The sequence below is a fragment of the Crinia signifera genome, chromosome 7 (genome assembly GCF_055691185.1).
Source record: "Crinia signifera chromosome 7, ASM5569118v1, whole genome shotgun sequence".
In the NCBI taxonomy this organism is placed as follows: domain Eukaryota; kingdom Metazoa; phylum Chordata; class Amphibia; order Anura; family Myobatrachidae; genus Crinia; species Crinia signifera.
This window is the reverse complement of record NC_139223.1, coordinates 196,219,499-196,246,889: the sequence shown is the minus strand read 5'-3', so window position 1 is coordinate 196,246,889 and position 27,391 is coordinate 196,219,499. Positions and strand designations below refer to the sequence as shown.

The 27,391-nt window shown below is 45.4% G+C and overlaps 1 protein-coding gene across 7 annotated transcripts in view; it reads right to left on the bottom strand.

The window, feature by feature from the left end:
- Nucleotides 1-27,391, bottom strand: part of TLK1 (tousled like kinase 1) — a 309,486-nt gene that overhangs the window by 42,128 nt on the left and 239,967 nt on the right. For 3 of the 7 annotated variants that reach the window (XM_083154832.1, XM_083154831.1, XM_083154834.1), the window contains 2 exons: nt 14,065-14,183; nt 3,386-3,457 (listed from right to left, as the gene is read on the bottom strand). In XM_083154832.1, the coding sequence (XP_083010958.1) occupies nt 3,386-3,457; nt 14,065-14,178 (186 nt within the window). In that variant the 5' untranslated portion in view covers nt 14,179-14,183. The other 4 variants (XM_083154827.1, XM_083154828.1, XM_083154829.1 and 1 more) reach the window with 3 other exon arrangements.

Sequence of the window (27,391 nt, the reverse complement as noted above, 5' to 3'; positions counted from 1 at the left end):
CGTGACCTGTGACAGGCACTACAGGGGGACGTGACCTGTGACAGGCACTACAGGGGGACGTGACCTGTGACAGGCACTACAGGGGGACGTGACCTGTAACTGGTCCTAAATATATGAAAGAAAAGTATTGCTTAACATTCAAATTCAGTCAGATTGTACACCAACTTTGTTTCATATTTTGAAACCTTGTTTCATGCCCAAATAAAATCTATTTGTGTATTTCATGTGTTTGATGTGTATGATGCGTTTATACAACATAAATGCATTTTGTGTTCACATATGGCTCCAGTCCTCAAGATTCATCATTGAAACATAAACATGTGGTACTTGTGGATTATCACGGCTCCCACGATGGCCATCGTATGCGAAAAAATCGCATTGCATGCGATCGCATACGATTTTTCACTGAAAAGCATCCAAATGCATTGGAATTAGTATGAAACATGTTCAATGGCCCCCAAATGGCATTTTTGAGGCTGTACCACCCCCACTATCAACGCGAACCCGAAGCGTGGCGTGGAGTTGAGAATAGAAAGTGTGGCGAGCGTAGCGAGCCCCGCGAGGGGACGCGGATACCTTCACAGGTATCCGCGTCCCCTCACGGCCTTCACAGGTGTCCGCGTCCGCTCGCCGCGCTCGCCACACTTTCTGTTCTCAACTCCACGCCGACGTGGATAGTGGGGGTATGAAAAGGTTGTAGGACACGTACCGCCGCCGCTCGCCACGCTTCGGGTTCGCGTTGATAGTGGGGGTGGTACAGCCTCAAAAATGCCATTTGGGGGCCATTGAACATGTTTCATACTAATTCCAATGCATTTGGATGCTTTTCAGTGAAAAATCGTATGCGATCGCATGCGATTTTGACTAAAAACTTAAAAAAAATCGGTAAAAATCGCATCGCATGCCACTATATATGGCATGCGATGGGAGCCGTGATAATCCACAAGTACCAAAATTTTCTGAAACACGGATTAATCCGTTATCCAAAATGATTCTTCTCCAGAGCAGTTTGGATAAGGGATACTCAACCTGTATACGTGTGTTTTACCTTTGTTTATATGTGTATGCATATTTTACCTTTTAAAATGTAATAAAATATGATGCATTTTACAATTAGCCAAATCTGCAAAACAATGGGACCAGAATACATTTAATGTGTTAAGCCTACATCTCCCTAATTTTAATTCAGGCCATCTATGAATATCACAGCCATTTCTGCTGTAGAAATTCCATGTACACCTTGCACCAGCCTGCACGTGGGCACAAGTAACATACTTAGCATGAATTGTACATGTTTGCCAACAGTGTGGCACATCAAGGCATTCTGTAATTATCACCATAGTCTATTTATGTAGTGCCAGGATATCACACATGACATTACAGGTAATGATTCTGTTACATAGTTGATGCCCAAGCGGAGTTTAATTCTCTACTACAAACTCACACTAGGGCCAATTACACTAGAAACTAATTAACCAGTAGCAATTAGCCAATAACCACAAACTGTTGAATGCTAGGAATAATTGCCAAGTAATGATAAACTGCCTGTTGCCTATTACGAACATGGTTCCGGCATACATTACAATGTTTCTACATTTATAATTATTATTCCGGTAATTTTGATTATTTTGGGGTGGTAACAGAGACTGTAAGCTGGTTAGGGCAGGTCCATCTTTACTATCTGTTTTATGTCATGGTATGAATACTAATCAGACCAGCATGATTATAATAAACAGAAGTAGTACTGTAGTAGGTTTTTGTTAGTACAGTAGGTAGAACATAAAAAAAAAAAGTGTTCTCTTACCACTTAATTGTACAAGAGAATTAAAGGTACTTGTGGAGTATCACGGCTCCCATCGCATGCCAAATATAGTGGCATGCGATGCGATTTTTACCGATTTTGGCCGTTTTTTGCCAAAATCGTATGCAATCGCATGCGATCGCATCGCATGCGATTTGATCGCATGCGATCGCATACGATTTTGCACTGAAAAGCATCCAAATGCATTGGAATTAGTATTAAACATGTTCAATGGCCCCCAACTGGCATTTTTGAGGCTGTACCACCCCCACTATCAAAGCGAACCTGAAGCATGGCGAGCGCAGCGAGCCCGCGAGGGGCGGCGGTACGCGTCCTACGACCTTATCATACCCCCACTATCCACGTCGGCGTGGAGTTGAGAATAGAAAGTGTGGCGAGCGCAGCGAACCACCGAGCCCGAAGCGTGGCGAGGGGACGCGGACACCTGTGAAGCCCGTGAGGGGACGCGTATACCTGTGAAGGTATCCGCGTCCGGTCGCCACGCTTCGGGCTCGGTGGATCGCCACACTTTCTATTCTCAACTCCACGCCGACGTGGATAGTGGGGGTATGAAAAGGTCGTAGGAGACGTACCGCCGCCGCTCGCCACGCTTCGGGTTTGCGTTGATAGTGGGGGTGGTACAGCCTCAAAAATGCCATTTGGGGGCCATTGAACAGGTTTCATACTAATTCCAATGCATTTGGATGCTTTTCAGTGAAAAATCGTATGCGATCGCATGCAATGCGATTTTTTGGCATACGATGCCCATCGTGGGAGCCGTGATACTCCACAAGTACCGAATTAAATACTCAGTCACTACTACTAGCCTTACAATAAGTGTGTCTAGAATAGATTGCACACCAGTCCGCTCTCCTCTCAGGGTGGTGTCACATCTGCATTTTGGAAGCAGCGTGTGACGTCTATTCGGTGTTGGCACACTAGCTGCTTCCAAAGTTACGTTGCTCAAATACATTTTATGAAATGTTTTGCCCCAGCAAGTTGCAAAAAAAACAAAACAAAAAAAAGCTGCAGAAATCCAGGCCAATTAAAATGACTGTTAAACACGTTAGCGTGTCAGAAGCGTGCTATATTAGGCTATTAATGTATCATAGCAGCGTTTATCCTAGCAGATCAAAGGGGAAGCCAAGAAATGAGCTCTCGCGATAATGCTGCCAAATTCCTATGCCACGTTTGTTATACACACGCTGCATTCTGGCAACTTGGCCTATTAAAAACAGGTCATGTGACCTCTAAAACCTAGTGCGCCTTATTGCTGAACGGACCTGTCTCAAATAAATACATGTTAGGGTATCCAGCGATTAGGGGACACTGGATCTTTAAACCGCCCACTCATTCTGAAATCTGATGCATGAATGGCAGCTGTCACAGTCAGACTGCTGCGAAAATGTGATTACAATCTATAAATACTCAGAAATAATAAAATTTAAAAAAAATAACATAAATGACAAGATTCTATAAAGAACTGTTAATAAAAGTCTTCTGATTATAGAAAGAAGTAATGAAATACAACAATATAATAAGTACCCAAATGTGGGGATCTATAGAATCAATCAATCCACATACCTCTGACTCTTTGTCGCTTAAAGAACCCAGGCTTCCAAAACTATGGTTGGAGCTTTCATTGTTTGTTGAGGCCTGTTGGACAAACATAGGTAGGAGAAAATAAGCACAAGGTACACAATTCTGTAAAACAAAGGGAGCAGTTTGTTTATCACACCTCCAAGGATAACCAATTTATAAAAGTAGCTTAAAGAAAACACAATATAGTAAACCGCTTTATTTTATTAAACAATAGAACAATAACTTTGATTTAGCATTTTAGTGATAATTGTCACCAACTAGTCACCAATATCTATGTAATTACCTTTGATCTGGAACATGACCTTTCTCGGTTATCATTTACAAATGAGAATGAAAACAAAGGGGGAAATACAACTACCATTGCCAGCATTTCTCAGACACCTCATGACCAGCAATATTGCACTTTACTCCCTGCGGTACACAGGAAAATCTAGGATATTGGGCTATGATGTAGTGCCCAGAAACAAAAACCTAGCCAGAAAGTGGCCCATATTCAATGCGGCCGACGAGGGGGTTAAACGGCAGGGATTGCCGAAAACAAGCGACCCTCGCCGTTTAACCCCCGTGCCGGGCGCTCACTGTATTCAACATTCCAGGGGAACCCTCGATTTCAGAGGACAGCGAGGATTCCCCCAAACCGGCGAGGCTTGCGGGTAATGTAGGGAGCCCGTTGCATTTAGCCACAAGCCTTGCTGTTTTAGCGGCCGCACACGCTGTTTCCCAGACGCTACAAAAACCTAGCGCGTTGGTAACGGCGTGTGCAGGGAGTCAATTGAATACTGACCCTGCGAGCTGTGACAGCAAGCAGTCAGCACTGCCACAGCGAGCAAAAGTCATTGAATACACCCCATTGATTGTTCCTATTGCCTCTGTGTGTCCCTAACACACAGTCATTGGCGTAATACATTGCTCAGAAGTCTGTTCTGTAAAGTTCTATCCATGTCTACACTCTGGGGAAAGGCTGGATCTTAAAATGTGTTCATCTTTACACTTAAATGTATCTTCCACTGCATAAACCAGCTGGTTCTCCGACCCCTTGCCTGTTTCCTGTTTACATCCTGCTATCTAACCACCACCCCCTCGCTTGCACCTCTTGTAATCTGTCTGTCTCCCCTTCCTACTAGATTGTAAGCTCCTCCGAGTAGGGCCCTCTTCCCTCCTGTTGTCAAAGCCCACTTCTCTTCACATTTCACTCACAGCTCTCCTTTACTCCAACACTCAGTGACCATCTTAATACTCATCTCCATCATTGGCCTCAAGCCTCTAGTTGTATGTTGATTGGGTCCTTACTACTTACATTTAAGCTGTAATGTGTATTGAACTGTGGTGCTCTTTATTTGTACTGTATTTTTGTTATTTATTCAATGTTATGCCAAGTTTTTGTCTCCCTGTATTGTTCCTTTGTACGGCGCTGCGAAACACTTGTGGCGCCTTATAAATAAAATAATAATAATAATAATCAAGTCAAGTTAAGCCCCATACACACTACTAGGGGCACCAAAGATCGCTAACTGGTCAAATGATATTAAGTGCACATACTAAACAAGATCAGTAAACATTATTGTAAAGGGAAGTCAACGGAACCCGCTGAACACGCAGGTCATTGGCCATAGTTGACCTGCATGTTGAATGATGGGTGGGAGCGAGCATAGTTAACGATATTGAGCGATATCTTAATTTCTCGTGCAGTGTGTATGGGGCTTTAATGTGGAAGAGGGACCAGCATGGATGATGCAAGAGTTATATTTAAAAAACTTCCCTCTATAATTATTAAAGTCATCAATAAGCCCAATACTGTTCTATGCTGTTATTTTGAGGGGCTGTGGTTCTGAATGGGGAATGGCTACATGTGAATAAGGGGTACTATTGGAGGACGAGAGTTTAGGTTTGCTAGAAAAATCTGTGCTGAATGGGCATTCCTAATGTGGACAACTTCTAGATTTGATTTGTTTTGGATCAAGGTCCAGTGGTTTAACCGCAAAGCGTTGCGAACATTTACGGACTGTATGAGGGGTATTCAATGAGTGACGATTTTTCATCTACTGTAAGTGAAAATTCAGTACCTCTTTATATTTTAGGGTGTTTATGGAATTGCCCTATTCAATTGGAGGGCCAATATTTCACGTAGGTGAAAAATACGGATGTGGCGATTAACGCCTGGATCGCTATTTAGCGGCCGATCCGCGTCTTTTCAATACTGACAGTAAAATTGTGGCCGTTTTTGGCATTTTATGCAAATGCATTTTTGCTTAATACAAAAAAAAGCATACAGGCATTGGCCTTCAATAGCGGCAAAAATGACGGCAGCTGAATAATCGGGGGGGGGGGGGGGGGTCAGATTAATTCCGTCTTTTCCCCATACGAAAAAAAAGGCACTAATTGAATATCCCTCTGAATATCTAGATTTTCATTATGGATCGGATCACAGATTAATGACTGATCGGTACATACTGTAGCACAGTCCAGGTGCATGTATGTTCATTATAAATATTGAATCATAAAGGATGCTTGGAGCGCCAGGATTGACACAATTCAGGTTTGAAGTCTGGACACTCCACATTAATCAGCGGCTGCTAAAATTATCCTATTCTGCCAACTATACCATTGTTTCATCTTTACACTTAAGCTGGCCACAGACAGGTGACAGGATACAGTAAGTAACATTGTTCTAGGCTGGATGTAGCCAGTTAGGACTCACATGTGCAATGGAAGCATGCGGCACTCGTCTGGTCATCAGATAACTAGGCAGATGCAAGTCTGTGGCATTCTTTAGCTGACTTGGGTTTACCATGAATATTGAATACAGGTATTCATATAGCGCATAAATAGGTCCTCATTCTGGTTGACTTGCATGTCAACCAGACGCTGTCCGCCAATTCCCCCCCCCCCCCCGGTACGCGATTGGGTGATTTGCATTATCTTCCGTTCACCTTGGGTGTGGGGGGAGAAAGCATTCCATGGCATTAAAGGATTTATTCAGCGCTCACAGATCTGACACCCCTCTATGGTGTCTCAGACCTGCGGGGGCCCTGTACGAGCTGATATCTGCTGACATATCCGGCCAGCCTTCCCATGCCCCTCCATGCCCCCCGCCCTGACTTCTGTGTTTGGGCGCTCGCATAGAGCGGCTGCATGTGCGCATAACAAGCAGTCGCCTGTCCCCTGTGAGAACGCGCAGGGGACCAATTGATTTAGAACAATCCCCATATTCCACAGCACTTTACAGAGAATAACTGACCATCAGTCCCTGCCCCAGTGGAGCTTACAGTCTATATTCCCTACCACATGTACACGCACACACAGACATTTTAGGGTTAATTTTGTTGGGAGCTAATGAACCTACCAGTATATCACTGAGTTGAGGGAGTAACCCAGAGCACCCAGAGGAAACCCACGCAAGTACGAGGACAATATACAAACTCCGCACAGTTATGGCCATGGTGGGTATCGTACCCATGACCTCAGTGCTGTTAGGCAGCAATGCTAACCACTACACCGTCCGTGCTGCCCAATAAATAAATAAAATCTGAAGGAGTTGTGATGTGCAAGAGGATAGATCGGAGAACCGCAAATACACGCAGGCGCCACTTAGCCGTTACAATCAGCTCACTGCTCGTTCATGTACAAAAACATTGCAGAAAACAGAGCAAACGTTAAAATACACAGAATCTAGGGGAAAAACCCAGCACCTCTCCTTTAAGGTAAAATAATAACTCCAACATCCACTCATTCCCTTTAAGAAGCACTGGTGCACTCTTATGTCTCACTAGGAAACGGCAAACACTCCCCGAGTACTAATGACAGGCGCTCGTTCTATGCCGCCTTCACAGGAATCAGCACCAAAAGAATCGCTTCTGTTTTGTGTTCATTAAAACATGAAACCTCTACTGACACCTAAAACCTGGCAACATCCAGTGTTTACAATTCAGGGAGGAGGAAGCGCTGCATCTTCCAACAGGGCTGGCTCTCACTGAGACAACAGATTAATCCAGTTCAACCATCTTGTGGTTTTACATGCCTATGCTCTAAATGTAGCTTGCACTGACTGTATCCCGTATTAATTACTGAGCACTAAAGGATTAATTCTAAATGGTAGTAAGAGACCCAGACACTTGCCAGTCTAGTAAGAAGAGGTTAATGATAATCATGGCTGAAGGCTGTTCAGGAAACTTGTGCTGAAAGCACCAAACTTGAGCGAGAGGCTTGTGACTGTCCTGCCACATGATATAAATTACCTTGATACAAAGGGCTCAAGAGACAGGGCATTTACACGCAGGGACTGATAAATGGCACTGACCGGATGGCACCCTCTATTTCATTCTGGGTGATTTATTGCAAAGACCCTGGAGATCATGTGGCTTTGGACCCTGCCTCGTAGAAACAGATTATTAGCCTATGATTAAAGTACAAGCATGGAAGCCAGTCACATGCCAACACAAGGTCACAGCTTGTTACAGGGGACGGAAATATTCCGATAGATCACTCCAAGATTATAGGCCTCAACCATATACTGCTAACGCAGTTACATATGCAAATACATGTTATTTTCAATAGCCGGCATTTTAATTTAACACATCACAAACAGAGGCCTTGATTCTAATTGACTCCGGTGTGTTAGCACGGAGAACCGATGTTGAAGCTCTGCGCATGAGCATATTCTCATATGCGCATGTGCAGGGCCTATGTGCGGGCACATTCAGTGACTCGCATAGTCGCCATGGCACTCACACAGGGAGGTGGGCGGGTTAAAGGCTGGCCCCATGTTTCCTGGGCGTTCCCATGAAAACGCTGGGCTTCCCTATGCGAACGCAGGCAGTCGAACACCTAGTTGGACGCAACACAAGTGTAAGTCAGCCCAGACTGACTTCTACCCCCTTTCAGACATACGCAAAAATGCCGGTATGTTTCACTTGCACGCGCATAATCCCGGGACTAGCGTATGTCTTAATGGCTCTACCCGGGATTTTTAAAAACCTGGGATTGAACCGGGTTTACAATCCCGGGTAGTAGGTCTAAAAGGCGGTATTAGAATTGCGAGCAGGGTAGAAATCATTCAATGGTCGGCAACCATCGAATGATTTCTGCCCTGCACGCTAACCTGCGAATGGTTGTTTACGCAAAAAATCCGTTCACAAAGCGGCGGGTATATTCGCAGATCAGCGAGTGGACCGGGCGGCTTTAAAAGGTTCACTAAGCTGTGAATTACCTCTGCCAACCAGAATGACCCCCAGAGCGTATCTAGAAAGGTGTAACTGATCGATTTTATTCATCACCGATTTTGCTCAAATCTAAGATCATAGCACAAGCCCCATAGTGGTCTGGGCCCAGCAGTATTCCCACACTGATTTCCTGTAATAGTAACAACGTAAAGATGAAAGGCTGAAAACTGTGATTCAATACAAATTAGATAACACAAGTATATAGTATTATAGGAACCAACTTGGGCAAAATGTAACAGCCTGCGGGATTTGGAAAGCGCCGTGATTTCGCAGATTTAGCATTTGGTTTTGACTTTAAAGAAGAAATTCCAGCATTGAATCTCGTTGCTAAATCACGGAAATCTCTGCACCATTCAAATCATTACATTTGTTCCTTGAGTGATTTTAAGATATTTGAAATAGATTTTTATTGCTCGACTTGGTTCAGTTGTAAGCACCCCAAACATACATTGGTACCCTACTCTGAACGTCAGATGGCCGACGGCTGAGGTGTTAGCAATATGGACTGGACAAGGAATGCGTAAAGGTGCGTACACACTATGCAACATGCATGCTAATGATATTAACTATATTATTGTGCATATCGTCAATGACTGCAGCGGGAGGGCTGGGTGACGTCTCTGAACAATATTGTTAACTAGAAATGTTAAAAAGGGATGGTCACATCCACGTGAGCTCCGTCCTAGGTCGATGCACCCATCCTCAGCCCTCCCCCCGCTGGCTCTCCCTCCAGCCAGCTAGCCCCACAGCAGGACAGCCTCAGTATTAATCCACGCTGGCTGACTCCTGTGGGTGCTGACGGGGAGATGACCTGTAGAGCCCTTCCACTGCTGCCCTGTGAGTAGCAATGACAAAGATGGCGCCGCCGATGGCTGCCTAGGATCTGTGTCACTCAGTCAGCATTTTTATGTGCCCCGTGTCCCCCCTGTTGTGTCCTTATCTGTACCATTTACTTGTTTTTACCTATCTTGCTGCCCAGCAAATATGTTCCCTATTTCCGTGTCCTAACCCTCCCCCAGGACACATACCTGTACGGTTACTTGTTACCTTCCTGGCTGTTGCACAGCAATCCAAATCTAATACCTAGTATATGCAAGTATACCTGGCCAAAAAAAACGGATTCTAAAATTCTAGTGTGTATGCACTATATCGTTCACCCAGGAAGTTGTGGAGTAAATCATGTGGTGTGTACCCAGCTTTAGGGGCGTATTCACTACTGCCGTTACCGACAGCATTGAAGGTGGTCAGATCCGACTTTGTTTAAAGTCAGATCTGTTCTGTCGGAAACAGCCGCAGATTGTCGATTTCACAACCTTTTTCCGACAATCCACGGCCATTTCCGACAATTTCCGGACTTTCCATTATTCGATACATTGAATCCAGACAGTCGGATTCGGGATTGAATAACCCCCTTGGTCGAATGCATTTCCACAACATACACACCGACAGCAGCCCTGCTTCGAGCCAAACACAGCTCAGACTATAACAGATGAGCGCAAGTAAACGCCACTCCAGCAGTGCAGTTTTATCATCTGTTCCATTTCCAAATGATATGAAAATGACAGATTGTGGTAAAGCACAGCTGGAAGTCAATATACCTAAAATATCTTCACATTTACCATGGTGCAAACTTTTTAATATCTAGGTCTTATGTAATAAGTTATCTTGCTAAACCCGCAGGGATTGTCTAACTGGGAAAAGAAGAGTTAAGGAAGCGTGTTGCACTTTCTACACTATGTTTGCAGCTGTTTTAGTAACAAGCTTTTAGAGGCCTGGCTGAGTGATTGAGAGGTTCAGTTGGAAAGTTGCTCTCCTTGTTTGGTGCTACTGGCTTGGCAGATCTCGGAGATGTAAATCAATGGAGACCCCTTTCAGTGTAGAACAACAAGCACTTGCACAGACAAACCCATCCCAAAATAACCATGATCATCTGGTGTATAATGGATACCGTAAGCACACCCATGTCTAGGGGGCATATTTAATGTATTTACTAGCAGTTTCTTATATAGCGCAGCAAATTCCGTAGCGCTTTGTAAACAGTGATGCACATGACTGGGTAGTTAGACGGTCAAAACGGTAGGAAGGAAAGATTTAATCAAAGATCCAATTTTTTTAAATCAATCAAAAAACAATTGAATTCATTGTTGTGTTTCAGGGGCGAAAACAAATGTATTAAAATAAAACATTAAGGGCTCTATGCCATTACCCATGAAGGGGTGTGAGTTACCATTGCAGCCCTGTGAAAACACCAAAGGCGCCTGCAATTCAACTCCCTCGCGGGCCAACCTCACCCTGAATTAGAATATTACTGTACGGGGCTGCAACAAGGAAGTACAGCATATAGCCGCACCTACTCCCACCTATGATAAAGTCGTGGGTAATTGGAATGAGCACTATTATTACAAATAGTGATTGGAATGAGCACTATTATTACAAATAGTGCGTACACATAAATTCTAGTGTGTACGCACTATATCATTTAGCCAGGAAGTCGTGGAGTTAATCATGTAGTATGCACCCAGCTTTAGGGGGGTATTCAGTACTGCAGTTACCAACAGCATTGAAGGCGGTCAGATCTGCCTTTTTTTTTTTTTATACGTCGGATCTGTTCGATCAGAAACGGCCGATGGATTTTCATCTATTTAAGATCTACAAAAACTATAAACACCAAAATATATGATTTAACCCCTGAATCCATCTTGAATTATTTTCTTTATTATTCGGTTGTATTAGTTATATTTACCAAAGTTAAATACCCTTGCGATCTGCATCCGATTCCGATATCGTCAACATCGGAAGGCAAATAGTACCGTGTGTACACACTATTACACGACACGGCCCTTCTGAGCGATATCTTTTTAAAAACGATGTGTAGTGTATACACTAAATACCATAGATGAAGTGCGCTCCTGAGCATCGATAGCACCCCCGTCTGTTGAACATGCAAGTCAATTATGGCTACATAACCAATGACCTGCATCCTTAGTGGGTCTTAGGGTTGTCACTGAACGATATTGTTCTACCGATATCATTCAGAGTGTATGCGCAATTCGATCACCCGCAGACGATATAGTGAACAATATCGGCCACTGTGCGGGCCATCTAGTGGGTACGGGGCTTTAGGCAAAATCGAATGCAACAAAATCGCTTCAGGAGATTGCATGGACTAATGAGATATGTGCCCGTGTATATCTATGTACGACTGAGTACCAACCTGTACAGGAAGCACAACAGAAATTGGCCTGAAATTAAAGTTGCACCCACTGCGTCGTCACTTTTCATATACAGACTCGGATGCACACGTCTTGCATATCAGTTTGATCCGTGTGGTCTGGTGACGCAGTTTTGCCACATTGCATTGCAATTAAGATGGACATTCAAGGAAAAAAGGCACTTGGCACAAGTCAATTCACACGGGAAGTGGAGAACAGAGACGTTTGGCATGATGGCAGCAATAGCGCATGAGAACACATCTGTACAACAATCTGTATCACACAGTTCTCCAGGTTAGGTTTCCTCCTCTAACAAGGATGTGTCTAACCCAGGGGTGGCCAAACGGGTCCTCGAGATCTACCAACTGTCCATGTTTTCATGATCACCTAGCTGGTGCACAGCTGTAGTCAATACTAACTGTCACATTTTCAAACCTGCTGCATTCATTCCTACTATAGATCCACAGGTGGCCTGGAAATGCACCGTTGGTAGATCTTGAGGACAGGTTTGGCCACCCCTGGTCTAACCCATCCAATTGCCATGTGCGAAATAACATGAGGTGGGGTTAAACTTAGAGCTATACATCCATCCTGTGCTTAAAAAAATGACTTCTAAAAAGGGGCCTACACACGTAGAGATTTGCTTAGCGTTCTGAGCAATGTTAGATCGCTCAGCAAGATCCCTCGGCACCCAGTGATGTGTCAGCGCTGTGCTGAGCGATCTGTCAGGGACAGTATTCTCCGGTGAGAACACTGGCCCTGATGGATTAATATCCAGCACCGCTATGGCCCCTACAAAAGGTGCGATGTAGGGGCATTGCCTAAGCCATCTAGTGAGATCACTTAGAAAATGCCCCTAAATCTCTACATGTGTAGGCCCCATTAGTTCACTACATATTCGATTACATTCTAAATTCTGGCAACACATATTTGTAGTTGTAATGCTGCAAATCTCTAATGGAGTGTAAAACTAAATGTGATTGGCCTCGCTGGACAAATTCCACTGTGACGCTATTCTGGCCATTTCGGTTCACCACAAGAATTCCTTAAATCCAATATAATCCTCTATGACGAGACCACAGACGTGTTGTTACCTTTGTGATCTAATACAATGAAATTGAAACAATTGCTCAGAAATGGGATAATCTGGTCATTCTGACTGTCTATTATATCAATAAAACACTCATTAATCACGGTGTGGGCAAATGGACTAAGGAAATATTTTCTGAAGTTGTTCAAAATGCTTGGTATATAATAGGGTGCTGGGTGACTCACCGACAGTCGGGTTTACAACGGTTGTTTATCCGACATCAGAACCCCGGCTGTCAGGAGCCCGACAGGCGGAATCCTGACTTACACAGGTTATTTTCCCTCAAGGGGCTTGAATGCACTCACCCCCTTCAGGCTCCCGATGGTTGGGATTCCGACGCCGAAGAAATGACAGTCTGAATCCCGACTTAAATTGTTTTTGTAAACTTAATCTGCCATCAAAAACGACCGAGCGACATTCACTTTCACCATTTGGGCACAAGTAACAGGTCACACACAACGTTTTGCACAAGCCACAACCAAAGGCGCCGGATGTAGACACACAAAGAAATCAAAGCAAAAACTAGATCAGTGCAATAATGAAGGTCTGTACGACTAGTAATACCACACGTCATCCATTTGTCTACTCTAGAGCAGCAGCCACTGGATCACTGCATTTTCCAGTGCAAACTAAATTTATAGCTGAAGTAAAAAGCTGGGCATACGTTAGGACGACTTCTCCGAGGGGAGAAGTCACCCGTGATCCCCCCTTGAGTCGCCTTCCCAGATGGTAGGATCGCATGCGATATATCGTATGTGGTCCTTTCGCACAGGATATATCGCATGTGATCCCGCAAAGCCTGCCCGGATCGGATGCGATCCAACAAGTCGCTTCTGCAGATATTGAGACACGCAGGATATGGCGCAATTCACACGGGACCACGCATCACATCCGACCTGCTGTTAATCACAAGCGATTTGGACCCTTTTCCTGCGATTGATCTTACAAATCTCATGAAACCGCTTGTGAATGGGCATCTTTAGACAAACCGCTAACCCTCGGTTGGAACTGTTGATAATTGAACTTAGCAGCTCTTTAACGTCAAATACGTCAAGTATGTCTGTGAAGGCAGCCATGTTTTCTATGAGAATATTTATGAAAGCTCAGTGTATCGATTCTCTATGATCCATTTCCACTCACTTTAGCCCCGACACTGCAGCTCCCAGTACTTCCAGTGCTGCCACTGACTCCTCCAGTGAATCTTGCCTCTAGCAGTTCTTGCCGTCTTGGGTCCAAGCTGTGGAGTTCATCCATGACACCTGGGCATAAAGAAAAAAAAATATATGATAATAATAAGTGATCAATTAAAACATTACTACTACATAGATGAATACAAACAATAATGTGAAACCCAAACTCAAGACCGGCATTTGTACCGGCCTAGATTTCCCTTTCTACAGCTTGCAGGAATAAAGCATTTAAGTAAATTATTGTTAGACACTATTTCTCTTGTTTTGTTTTTTTTAATCTAAACTGTTTGATTAGTCCAAGATCAAACAAGCATGAGTATCGACAATAGAGGTCATCAAACATCAAGATTAGCAGCTTTTGGGAGCCCCCCAAAAAATAAAACACAAACAAAGACGGTTCAGTACTTCAAGGCTAAAATCTAGCAGCGATCTTTACACAACTTTATACATACACAAAGAACATATTAGGAATCAGAAGGAAAAAAAAACCATGGTAATAAATACTACAGTGACCAAGCATTGATGACAAAGCATCAGAATGGGCAATAACAAAACACTGTTCATTACTCACTGTCATGCATGCCACCATTTTTTTTTCTAACTAACCCACAATGTCTACATTGCTTTGCGGACAGCAATGTCTGTCCAATATCCATATTCCTTCCCATTTATACAAACAAAAGGTGTCAACCGTATCTGCAAGTGTCACAAATCTAGACACAGTATACCAACTTCAATCACGCACTGCTTAAGGGTTCAAAAGTAAGAACTACAAATCTAGAACAGTAATAAGTGCCACAGTGCCCATCAGGCGGTAACATTCTGCTAGGCAAGTCTCCACAAACCAGTAACGCCATGCACATTATTGCACCCATCCATTGCATCGCAGTGGTCTGGTCCACCCTGCCGGAGTGGCCAATGGTCACAGTGCAGCACAGCGCACCAACGCAAGAGTCTACAGACTACGGGCATGATATGCAATGCTGCTAATGCATGCATGCAATATGCCATTCTCTGGCCATTGGCCACTTGCCCTTTAAGCATGGCCTACTCTGCTACTCAGGGCAGGTCACACTCAATGTTAAATATCTGCCAATCCATCAGAGGAGGCCAAGCACTGCAGCTGGGACAGCATATAGCCAGGCCCCTGACACCCTGCACGTACTGCAGCAGCAGCATTCTCCATTCCTACCTTGCAAAAAAAAAAAAAAAAAAGTGTCAGATGCAAACTTCAGACTTCCTCACTAGTCAGTAGCACCATGCTACCCCATCACCCACCGTTCAGATCGGTTCCCAGCCACAAGAGCATAGGTGCACCGGATGTAACATACACACGGCGCTTATTCTCTGCCGGTGCTCAACGGTACTCAGTACCGGCACCTTTCGGGGGAGGGGGGGGAGGAGAAGGAGGGGGACTCACCATTCAGCAGCGCGCATGCGCCGGCGGCGGCAAGTCTCGCGTCACCAGTGATTGCTGGCGACGCGAGACTAGCAAGACGCATGCGCCGCAGCCACTTCAAGACTTTGGGGTCTCCTGCTCTGACGTGCGCGCTCCCGCGGGACGGGACCGTGAGTGCAGTGCGGCGCATGCGCGGCTCTGCCAGCCATACATTAATATTAGTATTGATAAATAAAAATATAACTTCCTACTCAGTAATTATATCTAGAGTTCTAGACTATCACCATAGCACTAGTTAAAGGAGTTCAAAGCACTCCTAGGAACTATATAAAACAAAAATAAAAGTTTATAGCTGGTAAAATTGTATTTTGCTTTCACACCTGGGGCGAGATTCAGCAATAATCCCCGGTGCACATCGCCGGCATTCGCATAGTTAATAATCGCATATGCACTAACATATGCTATTATTAACGCAAAAGCGATGCCCGGGTCCCCCCCCTCCCTGCCGGAACCCTTACACAGCTGTAAGGCTCCGGTTCCTCCTCCCTGCACTCAGAAGTGGTGCATGCAGGAGAAAATCACTCGCCGAAAACGGGGTTTTTACCGCATTTTTAGCTTGCTGAATCTCGCCAGGTTTGATGACCACCTGAACCTGTACAAGTGTAGCCACGCTCATCATTGTCGCAGCCACCACTCCTGCACCTTTGGTGTGCCAAATTCACACCCGCAGCGCAGAATCACCACGCTGCGATATTGCCGCTCAGTGCATTTCTATGAACCACAGGAGTGAATTAGACACACACACAAACCTCCTAACATTCAATGAATGGGAAGCAGGAATTTTAGACCTAGCAGTAAGGGGACATGGCTTATACTTGCTACACTCCTGAGAGGCCACGTCTCCATTTTTGCCGCTGTGGGGGCATGGCCAGTGGCTCTGTGAGCTGCAGGCCATGCACCTAGCTCCTCCGGCTGCAGGAATAGACGCTGTGCACAGCATGTATTCACGGGTGACAGGGGGACTCCCAACTACCCTCTCCCCTACCGCTGGAACTGCCAGCCACGGGCGGCATGCGGGAATGGCCAGTCGTGCGAAAAGCGGAACATTTGGGAGGTATGCACACACATGATGATGGGATTGCGCCAAAAGCCATGGGAGTCACAGGTGGCGATTGTCGAGATTAGCGCAGCTACATCTGTATGTTGTTTTTCGTTACACAAGGGTGATGGCACCGTGTGACTTGAGGGCAAACAACTGTGATACTATGATGAAATCACATGCACTCGCGCGTGTGTGTGTGTGTGTGTGTCTGTACGTATGTGTGAATTTGTTGAGGGGCAGGGGAGGTATAGTTTGACTTGTTGCACTTCGAAAACATTATTTTAGGCTTTATTAATAATTAACCGTCTGACAAATTAGCGCTCTGATCAAGTCAAATGTATGCCACCTTCATATTCTGTACTAGCCATGACCAAACACTATGTCCCTTGCCAAAATCTTTTCTTTAATAAGAAATGTCATCCTCTGGCCAGATAAACAAACCTTTTTCATGATATTTTTTGTGTCTAGGTCGACATCACCATTACATGTACTGTACCCGCTTGCCATACTTTAGGCACGGTGCCTCCCTGCATTCAGCACAATATTTTATTCTCCCGCTATGCCAGGGTTGCCGACTTATAAATGCTCCTCTCCGGGAGAAGCCCGGAGAGGAGACTTTCCTTACCCGCCCGGGGGGAGGGGGGGGGGGCTTGACTGTGATGTCATTAAGCCCCACCCCCATTACGGGAAACAGGAAAAATGACTGATCTCTATGGAGGGGGCGGGGCTAAATGACGCGATTGTGCCATTTTAGCCCCGCCCCCTCCTCTGAGACCCGCGGTTGCGGCATTTACATGCCGCGATTCGGGGGGCTCAGGGGGGTCCCCCAGATTCCGGGAGGGTTGCCCACCCTTCCGGGGGGCCGGGAGGAGGACCCGATTTTCGGGAGACTCCCGGGAATTCCGGGAGGGTCGGCAACCCTGCTCTATGCCCACTGAGATGATAAAGTATGAACACATTGTGTTAAAAAAAAATCATATCATATCAACCTTTTGCGTGTGTCAACCTTTTTAGTATGTCGACCTATTTCATGTGGGGACCTTATCACTGTTGACTGTTAACCTAGACACTGTCAACCACATTCCGTTTGATCCTTTGTTTTTTGTAAGGACATCCTTAGGCCTTTCCCAAGCATCTTTACATTTCTCTACTGTCCAAGCCTCTACCACCTTTGATGAGTGGTTATTCCATTTATCACTACCCTTTCTATGAAGTCATTTTCCCCACATTACCTTTGTGTACAGTACCTCACACCCTCCAGTTTCAGCACATCTCTTCATGGTATTTTACTTATCTTCCTGTGAAGAACAACTCCCTCTTGTACCTTGTTAAAACCCGTGATATATTTAAAATGTCCCTCCTTTCCCTTCTCAGCTCCAAACTATACATATCAAGATCTTCTAGTCTTTATGGGTCTTTTTGGCCCCCCACCACCACGCCAACTCCTCAATATGCAACACGGCAGTGGGTGATAGGGAAAGGCAAAGCGTGTCAGAAAGAGGCAGAGGGTGGGGGTTGGAAACCGGACGTTTAGTGACAATGCAGACGTGCCAGAAAAAAACGCAGGTGTACCCAAGCAAAATTTCTCAGCTGTCATTGCAGCTGAGATGCCATTTTTTGATTTCTGTTATTTTGAAAGTGTAAATGATGGAAATAAAATCAAACTTTTTTTGACATGTTATAAGAATGTCTAATCTGTAATTTGATGCCTTTTGGAGATTTTTCCATCATTCCTTGGCTTCTCTTTGCACATTAAAATGAATTTTTGCCTGGGGTGCCCAAACTTTCGCTCCCCACTGTATTAAGTGGCTATAAAATAGGAGTAAAAGACGCCAGACAACAGGCCCATCAACATAGCATACAGATTGGACAGTCCATGCAAAATGGAATAGTCCCAATAATCCAGAATAGGAAGAATACTTGATCTAGAGAATTCCTGATACAGGAAAGCTGAAGGGTACTCAATAATTTCCAAGTAGAGTATGCTTCAACCCACCACACAAATATGACAACAGGAGACTGCAGTATATAAGGCTATGGTAAGTCTTGTAAACTAGCCGAATGGGTAACTTTGAGATCAGCATCCACAACTTCGGGAAGGTGGAACAGGAGTAGGTGGCAAGGCCAGTCTGTATAGTAACTATCCAGAACATATTAAGAGGGGAATGGAAACTAGGGACTCAAGGGTAATTATGCCACTGTATAAAGCATTGGTGAGACCTCACCTCGAGTACGGAGTGCAGTTCTGGGCCCCACACTATAAAAAGGATATCATAAAATTAGAAAAAGTCCAAAGGCGAGCAACAAAGCCTATTAGGGGAATGGAGAAGTTAAGCTACGGGGAGAGATTAAGCAATTTGGGACTATTTACATTAGAAAAGAGACGTTTAAGGGGGGACATGCTCAACATGTACAAGTATATCAAGGGCCAATATAAGGAACTGTCACACACCCTCTTTTCTACTAGAAAGGAATCTAGGATACGAGGGCATGAGTATAGATTAGAAGAAAAAAAGATTTCATTCAGCTAGTAGAAAGAATTTCTTTACGTTCAGAACAGTCAAACTCTGGAACTCTCTTCCCAGAGAGGTGGTAACGGCTGGCTCATTAAATGCGTTCAAGGCAAAGTTGGACAAACATTTACTGGAGAAAAACATCCATGGGTACAAATAAGAAATATAATTTGTCTGTAAAATATCAGAACCTACCAAATCAGCAATGGATATCTTTTCCAGGTTGAACTAGATGAACGCAAGTCTTTTTTCAGCCTTACCTACTATGTAACTATATATATTCCAGGAAATGGAACCACGCGGTAAGATAATGCCAAACATTAAGTCACATCACATCTAGGAACGGGACAAAAAGAGAATGCTGCAAGTGGTGGAACTTGGTAGTGGCGGTACGGCATGCAGTGGAGAAATTAGGGCATTTAGTGTACATATAATAAATAAATGGTATGTGCATTAGTAGTTACAATGGCCCAACCTCCACTCCACTAGCTGCAAATCACATCTGGGACACTCCAAGTCTTCGGTCCATGAAGAGTGGAAAGTGTTGGCCAAGTATAATTATGCAGGGCCACCAGGACAGGATAGATGTCAGTGATAATTTATTTATCTAGATTACTAGACGTCCTGGTGGGGTGCAATTAGATATGAATGCTACTGGAGGTTGTGTGGGGGTCTTGAATATGATAAGCTTGCCTGAAGAGGTGAGTTTTCAGGGAAAACTTAAAATTTTGGGGGCTAGAGGAGAGTCTTAATGTGCGTGGAAGGGCATTCCATAAGGTGGGTGCTGCCCAGAGGCAGAACTACCATTGGTGCAGCAGGTGCAATGCACCAGGGCCCCTGAGGACTAAGGGGCCCACTGCTGTCCCGTCATCCATTGATTTTCTCTGCCCAACAAAAATCCTGCATGTGTAAGTGGGAGTGAGTAATGAGTGTGAATGAGAGATGCAGATCTTGTGCAGAGCGGAGAGGTCGGGTGGGGATATATTTTGAGATAAGCAAAGAGATATAAGTTGGTGTAGTCAGAGTGATGGCTTTATATGTAAGTAGAAGTATTTTATATTGAATGCGGTAATTTACAGCCAACCAATGGAGGGACTGGCAGAGCGGATCAGCAGACGACGAACGTCTAGCCAGGAAGATCAGCCTCGCAGCTGCATTCAAAATGGATTGTAGTGGTGAGAGTCTTTTCTTAGGAAGGCCAGTAAGGAGGCCATTGCAATAATCAATGCGTGATATAATGAGTGCAAGCATTAGAGTTTTTGCAAATTTTGGATATGTTTTTTACATGGATGTAACAAGATTTAGAGACAGATTGAATGTGAGGAATGAAGGACAGTTCAGAGTCGAGGATGACCCCTAGGCAGCGAGCTTGTGGAGTAGGATTAATTGTGGTGTTCTCAGCAGCGATAGAGATATCAGGTTGGTAACTACTCTTGGCTGGTGGGAATATAATTAATTCTGTTTTGGAAATGTTGATTTTGAGGTGGCGAGATGACTTCCAAGAGGAAATGGCAGATAGACATTCAGAGATACGGAGCAATACTGATGATGACAATTCCTGGGAGGATACATAGATTTGAGTATCATCAGCATACAGGTGATACTGAAATCCAAAAAAGTTGATTAGTTTCCCAAGTGAGGAGGTATAGATTGAGAAAAGCAGAGGACCTAAGACTGAACCTTGTGGTACTCCAACGGACAGAGGTAGTGAGATGGAGGTAGAATCAGAGAAGCGAATACTGACAGAGCGATTAGATAAGTAGGAAGAGAACCAAGATAAAGCCACACTTCTTTCCCTACATATAGAGGCTGAAGAACAGATGTAGAGAGAATGAGCAAATGGTGCAGGAACCACTGAAGGAGTTAGTAAACAAACGCGGTCAACGAGAAGAAGATGTGACACCTAGTGTTTCCTGTAATGGCGTCTACAGTACAGAATCCAGCACGACAGCTGCCACAAGGATATAAAAACAAAAGCATTCTGGGGAGATAAAGTAGGGCAGCAGCACTCCCTAGTACAAAGCCAGACAGTTTCCAAGACTCCAAACATAGCGATAGGCTGTTAACAGGACAAAACTAGGCTGAAGGCCTAACCCAAAGACCTATATGCGGGGCACAAACCAGCGTAAAGTATGCTCAGGAACCAACCAGACGGTCAGGAAAAGTAAAGATAGACAGTGCGGTAACCAGCTTAAAACAAAGGAAAATACTGAGACAGGATATGCACAAAGGATGATTGCACCAGAAAGCAAAGAGACAACACGTTTCAAAGCCACCCACCCTTTCTTTATTTGTTACAAATTCAGATTTGGGGTGGGATGTTCTAACATCCACCGCCCTACATCGCCCCCCGCCGGATACCGCATTCTTAATAATCGCATATGCTCTAACATATGCGATTATTAACGCAAAGGAAAGATCATCCAATAAGAGCTGTCCTTTGCGATACAGCTTCGACGCTGAACTTCAGGGTCTGCGCAGAGTGACGGCTTGGCCACGGGGCATGCTGGGAGGGATCTGTGACAGAGAATTGTATGGAGCATGATCTTAGAACAAGGAGACATATGGCTATATATAACTGGGATTGGTACGAAATTCCGGCGGTCAAAATCCCAATGCCGGAATCCCGACAAGGGGGTGGGGCGTGGATCGCCCCCCCTTGCGGGCTCGCTGCACTCGCCACGCAGCAGGCCTGGTGACTCGCTATGCTCGGCACACTAATTTTTTCTCCCTCTATGGTTGTCGTGGACACCCATAGAGGGAGAAAATGTCGGGATTTCGGCGTCGGGATTTTGACCACCGGGATTCTAACTGCATCCCATATAACTCCGGGGTACATTTACTAAGATGGGATTTCTATTGAAGATGGGACGTTGCCGACAGCAACCAATCAAATTCTATTTATTATCTTCTAGAATGTTCTAAATACATAAGAAGATTCTGATTGGTTTCTAACCATCTTAGTAAAGTTACCCCCCAAGTAGTGAATACTTTAAACACCATAATAACTATATTCGAAATTATTCAAAAGACTGGGAGACACCTAAAGAATAGTATAAAATAACCAGCAGTAAACCCGTATAGGCCTCCAGTGATCAGTTCGACACCGCCCCGCTAGAGTGAATTCCCACCTTGCGAATGAATGTCCTCAGTGTGCAAACGGATGTGTACGACTAGCATAGACTTTGCAGCAGAGCGAAAATGTCCAAAATCCTTCTTTACAGGATCACCATGGAACTATTTTCCCACTGGGCACCAGTCATCGCAAACTAGCCGTAGCCAGAGACTTACTCAGTGGTTGCTAAGAATACAGGCATGCGCAGTGATGGCCCGGCCGCGGGGCATGCTGGGAGGAATCCGTGACGGATCCCTCACTCAGCGCAGCAGAGAGAAGCCCATAGGCTTCTACAGGGTATCACCAGTTTTTGCTGCCAATTCCCTCCACAGGGCTGCCCCGACAGCAGGGGTTCAGGGAATACGATGGCTGGGGATATGGTCACTGGTCGGAGGAGCATGCTGGCCACTAATGAAAATGGGACACTGAGCAATATATTGCTCCGTGTGTACGGAGCTTAAGTTAGACCCCCATTTATCTCTAATCTCTTATCTTGTGAGTGACAGGCAGGGGGTGGTCACTGGAGTCCGTTAAGCATTCCATGGACGTGCCCACAAAACTGGTGAGCGCATCCATAAAAACGCTGGGCATGTCAGCTTTGGGCAGGTGGATGATGTCACATGATGCCAGCGCCCGCCCCCAATTCAGGATAAAATTAAAGTCAAGGCTTACTTAGATCTGCGAAGAGAGGATCAATCAAATGATTTCTCCTCTGTGTGGGTGCATCAGAGCGGATATGTAAGCGCACACAACCACTCATCGTAGCACGGGGATTTGGGTGGTGGTGGGGCGTGCAGTGGCGGTGCAGCGTTTACCTGCTCGCTAGGCAGTCGGTCTGAATCGGGCCTTAGTGCGCTGTGAAGTTGTGCCCTTTTCATGTAATGCTCATGCTTTACACCCTGTCTTCATTTTTAAGGGAAAGGAAAATAAATTCAGCACAACATATATAGATATAGACACTTTCATCTGTTTCTAATGCTTTGAGATTATGAATGAAAGTCGCACTCACCCCAGGTTTGCATAATTACTTTCAATGAAAATAACATTACTGCAATTGGTCCATTGACTTACTTTTCTCCTGTGCCACTCGTACTGTACCAGATTGTAAATGTCATAATTGGTAAATCGCCTAATTGTACTGCGCTATGGGATATGTCTGGCGCCTTATGCATAAATAATAATAATTGCAGCATACTTCAAAGGTTTCAAGCGCACACAGCATCCCTCTGGTGTATTCAGCTTTTCCCAAGCACAGTGTCTTCTCATTCAGAGACACTAGTCACTTCCACCAGGAGAGAGAACCAAATTAGTCCAACTGGGGAAAGCATTTCAGGAAAGAGTCACTTTGATCAAAAGGTAACAGTCAGGAACTATACAAAAAAATAAATAAATGAAGGGGGTGGAAACCTCTGGTTGGATCAGTATTTATTTTGAATGGCAACTTTATTAAGTGGGGTGAAACAGATACAACAAAATCCCTGTTACGCAGCTGCTCACGCCGTTTTTTTGGGGACAACAGTATAGTCCCCAGCAATACAAATGGGTGCCGGACGCGGTCCCGATAGTCGGGATCCCGACAGTCCTTTACCCGACGTCGGGATCCCGACTGTCAAAACTCCGACAGACGGGTGCCCGACGGCCACCGGCTATTCTCCTTAGAGGGAGAATAGAATAGGTGGCGAGCGCAGCTAGCCACCGTGGCAAGCACAGCTAGCCATCGTGGCAAGCGCAGCTAGCCACCGTGGCAAGCGCAGCTAGCCACCGTGGCAAGCACAGCTAGCCCGCAAGGGGCTTTGTTGCGCTCACCATGCTGTCTGAGTCCGGGCAGCCGGGATCCCAACGTTGGTACCCTGTACCACACCCATACAAATACCCATCGTAATTTGCCACAGGTGATTCTCCCCTTAGTTGGCAAACTAGTTTTATTATGAATACACTTGTATTTTTGTTATAACGTTTGTTGTGCGACATGTTTATATTTCGAAGCCTCTTGTGATCTGTTGACAGCTTTCTCTACCTGCACTCTTATTGGTCTTCCCCAGTAAAATTATCTTTTATTCAAATATATGGGCAGGAGATTTGGAAGGCGCACTGTTCATTGCCCTAATTAGATGCCGTGTGCATGAGTACAGCGTCTACTCACAGGGGAGGTTGACTGGATGCATGCCTGCAGGCAGAGCCTTAAGTTGATCCCGATTGCCCAGAGTCAGGTTAAAGTTTGGTGCCCTCCCTCCTTAAAAGAAGGGAAAAGAAATGTTGGAGGTTAATCCGGTTTATTTGGAAGGCTGAGAAGAATTTAGTCTTACGAGTCCATTCGCCTGGTGCCACCTACAGGTGGAGTGCCTCTAGTTCTTGGCCCAGGGATCGCCAGCATGCCTGCACTGGCGATCGCCGGCGCAGAGGCGCTCCATCTGACTGGGACGTGCGTGCGTCTCATACGCACGCACACACGTCCCAATTTCCGGACGGCGCAGCTGTGGGTCCCTGGGTCCACTTCAGGGAGACGAGTAGGGATAGGGGGGGGGGGGGGGGCGGCGAGGGGCGGCAGAGAAAGCTCCGCAGCCACGGGGCGCACGCGAGCGTCACGTGCGTGCGTGCCCCTGGCGAGAGTCAGCCGCTAGCGGAGGCTGGCAATAGAATCGCCAGCCCCTGCAAGGATGGAGCCCTGTATTCACAAGGGATAACCGCTCGCAGGGGTTTGGGAATGGATGTTACACAGTAACATCCATTTGCAGGGCAGGGGGAACATTCCACATCTTTCGATGGTCACTTACATATGTGTGCACGCTGGGAAGGAAATGGGTCGGCAGCTGACATCCGGTGATGTCAGCTGCTCCCCCCACAAACACATACTCGCGTCATGGCTTCATTCGCATGGGAACGCCCATGAAATGCAGGGCCTTCCCATATGCTAATGCGGCCGCCAGTCGCTCCATGCCCCTCTCTGCCCCCCAGCCCCCTGTCCTGGGTGTGTGCACCCGGTGCCGTGGGTACATGCACCCTGCGTATGCACATGCGAAGAAATACGCATAACCCCACCATCTGCCCTCCTGCGAACGCAGGGCGGTTGCAAAGCAACCAGAATAAGGCTCTTTGTGGGTGAGTACCGAGCTGGTGGGTCAGGGTCAGACACTGGGAGTTAAGCCCTTGCCTGCAGCTCCCATAGTCCCACTGGGCATTCCAACACAGTGATGGAAAATGGAAATGTGGCATTCCACACAAGGCCATGACCCCGAACCACAATATCAAACACCCTATACTGTCCTTCTTTATGACAACAACTAGTTGGGAGGTATGATGTATATTATTATGTGACCAAAGCTTCATCTCACTAATTCTAATCAGTTTGAGTGCACCAGAATGTTGAACAAAGGTTCAGTTCTAAGCTGGCCATACACTTGTCCGATCTGCCACTTTTCAACCAATTCTGAGGGATGGGGCCAAGAAATTGCGTAAAAAGTGGCCATATCACACATCTGATTCGATCCGATGTGCAGTCCCATGGGCATCTGATCTGAGGCGGAGATCGGACATGTTTGCACTGGGAATGCGATTGCATGTGATATATCATTTGCAAAAGGGTCGCATGCGATCCTGCCGCCCAGGAGGGGAATGAGCTGTGACTTCTCCAGGGGAGACGTTGCAGTAGTGTACCGGGGCTTTACAGATATCAAACAGCATAGACCAGGCTTTCTATGCCAGGCTTTCCCAACCACGGTCCTCAAGGCACACCAACAGTGCAGGTTTTAGTGATATCCAGACTTCAGGTTTAATCAGAATCACTCAGGAACTAAAAAAGTCACCTGTGCTGAAGCCTGGATATCACTAAAACCTGCACTGTTGGTGTGCCTTGAGGACCGTGGTTGGGAAAGCCTGGCATAGACTCTGATGCTGATGCTAGAACAAAGCATATAGAGGAGTTAAAAAATAAAATTCATTAAAAAAAAACCTCTAGTGCAGTGGTTCCCAAACTGCGCCGTGTCTCCCTGGGGTGCATCGAGACACATGCAGGGGTGCCCTGGGTTGGTATTCCAGGACCAACTAAAATTATTAATGGTTTATTATTTATAAGCAAAACCAGTGCAATCATAAAATGTGTACAAACAGAAGCAATTCCTGCCCTTTTCCACATAACTGACCCTAAGAATCGCATATAAATCCAATCTAATTAAAATAAATTTGGCCTAGGGGTGCCGCGAAAAAAAATCTTATACTCTAGGGTGCCGTGATTAAAAAAAGATTGGGAACCCTCTAGTGTTTTCACTCTGTTGAGATTGTGAGCATATTTCTGAATACATTTTGTTACATTTACGTTGGTTAAATGCAAAAAATGTACACTGGGGAAGCGGGACAAAGGCGGGTAGCTTGGAGAAGACCTGGAGTCAGAAAGGGGAGCTGGCGCTAAGTGTGGAAGAGAGGTGAAGGGCATTAGGGTGTATTCAATGCGGCCGGCAAGGGTTTTTTTTATGGTGAAGATGGCTTGTTTTCGATAAGGATCGCCGAACACAAGCCATCCTTGCCATTTAACCACCGCGCCGGCCGCTCACCCTATTCTATGTTCTGGGGAAATCCTTGCCAAGTGCGCCCGCCACATATAGCCACGAGCCTCACCGTTTTAACGGGCAAACATGCCATTTCCACCTCGCTTTTTACAAACGTCGAGTGCAGGGGGCTAGTTGTATACTGAGGGTGAGCTATGACGGCAAGCTGTTCACCGTCATAGCTCGCCTGATCAGCATTGAATATACCCCATTGGAGTTGGAGAGTAAGGCAACATATCTTTACACGGCTGTGATGTATGAAGGGGAGACAACATTGTAAAAGGTTAGTAGTATGAATAATAGTTTGGAGGGAATAAAGAGCACGTGGAAGAAGGTCTGTCTGTGTCTAGACAGCATAATTAAACACAATACATATAAAAGCACATGCAAACACAACATTAAATAACTAATTGAGTTCAATTAAGTGGAAACATCTGTTGTCTCCCCCTTTAAAAAAAATAATAATTAGAATTTGCTCTCCAGCTGCAGAACCATTGCAGTACTGCAAATATACATATTTTATAAATAATGTGAATAGACCACAGCAGTCATGCTAATAGTAATGTATCAGTGAGAGGGATCGAGGCGCATTCAGCCAATCAACTGT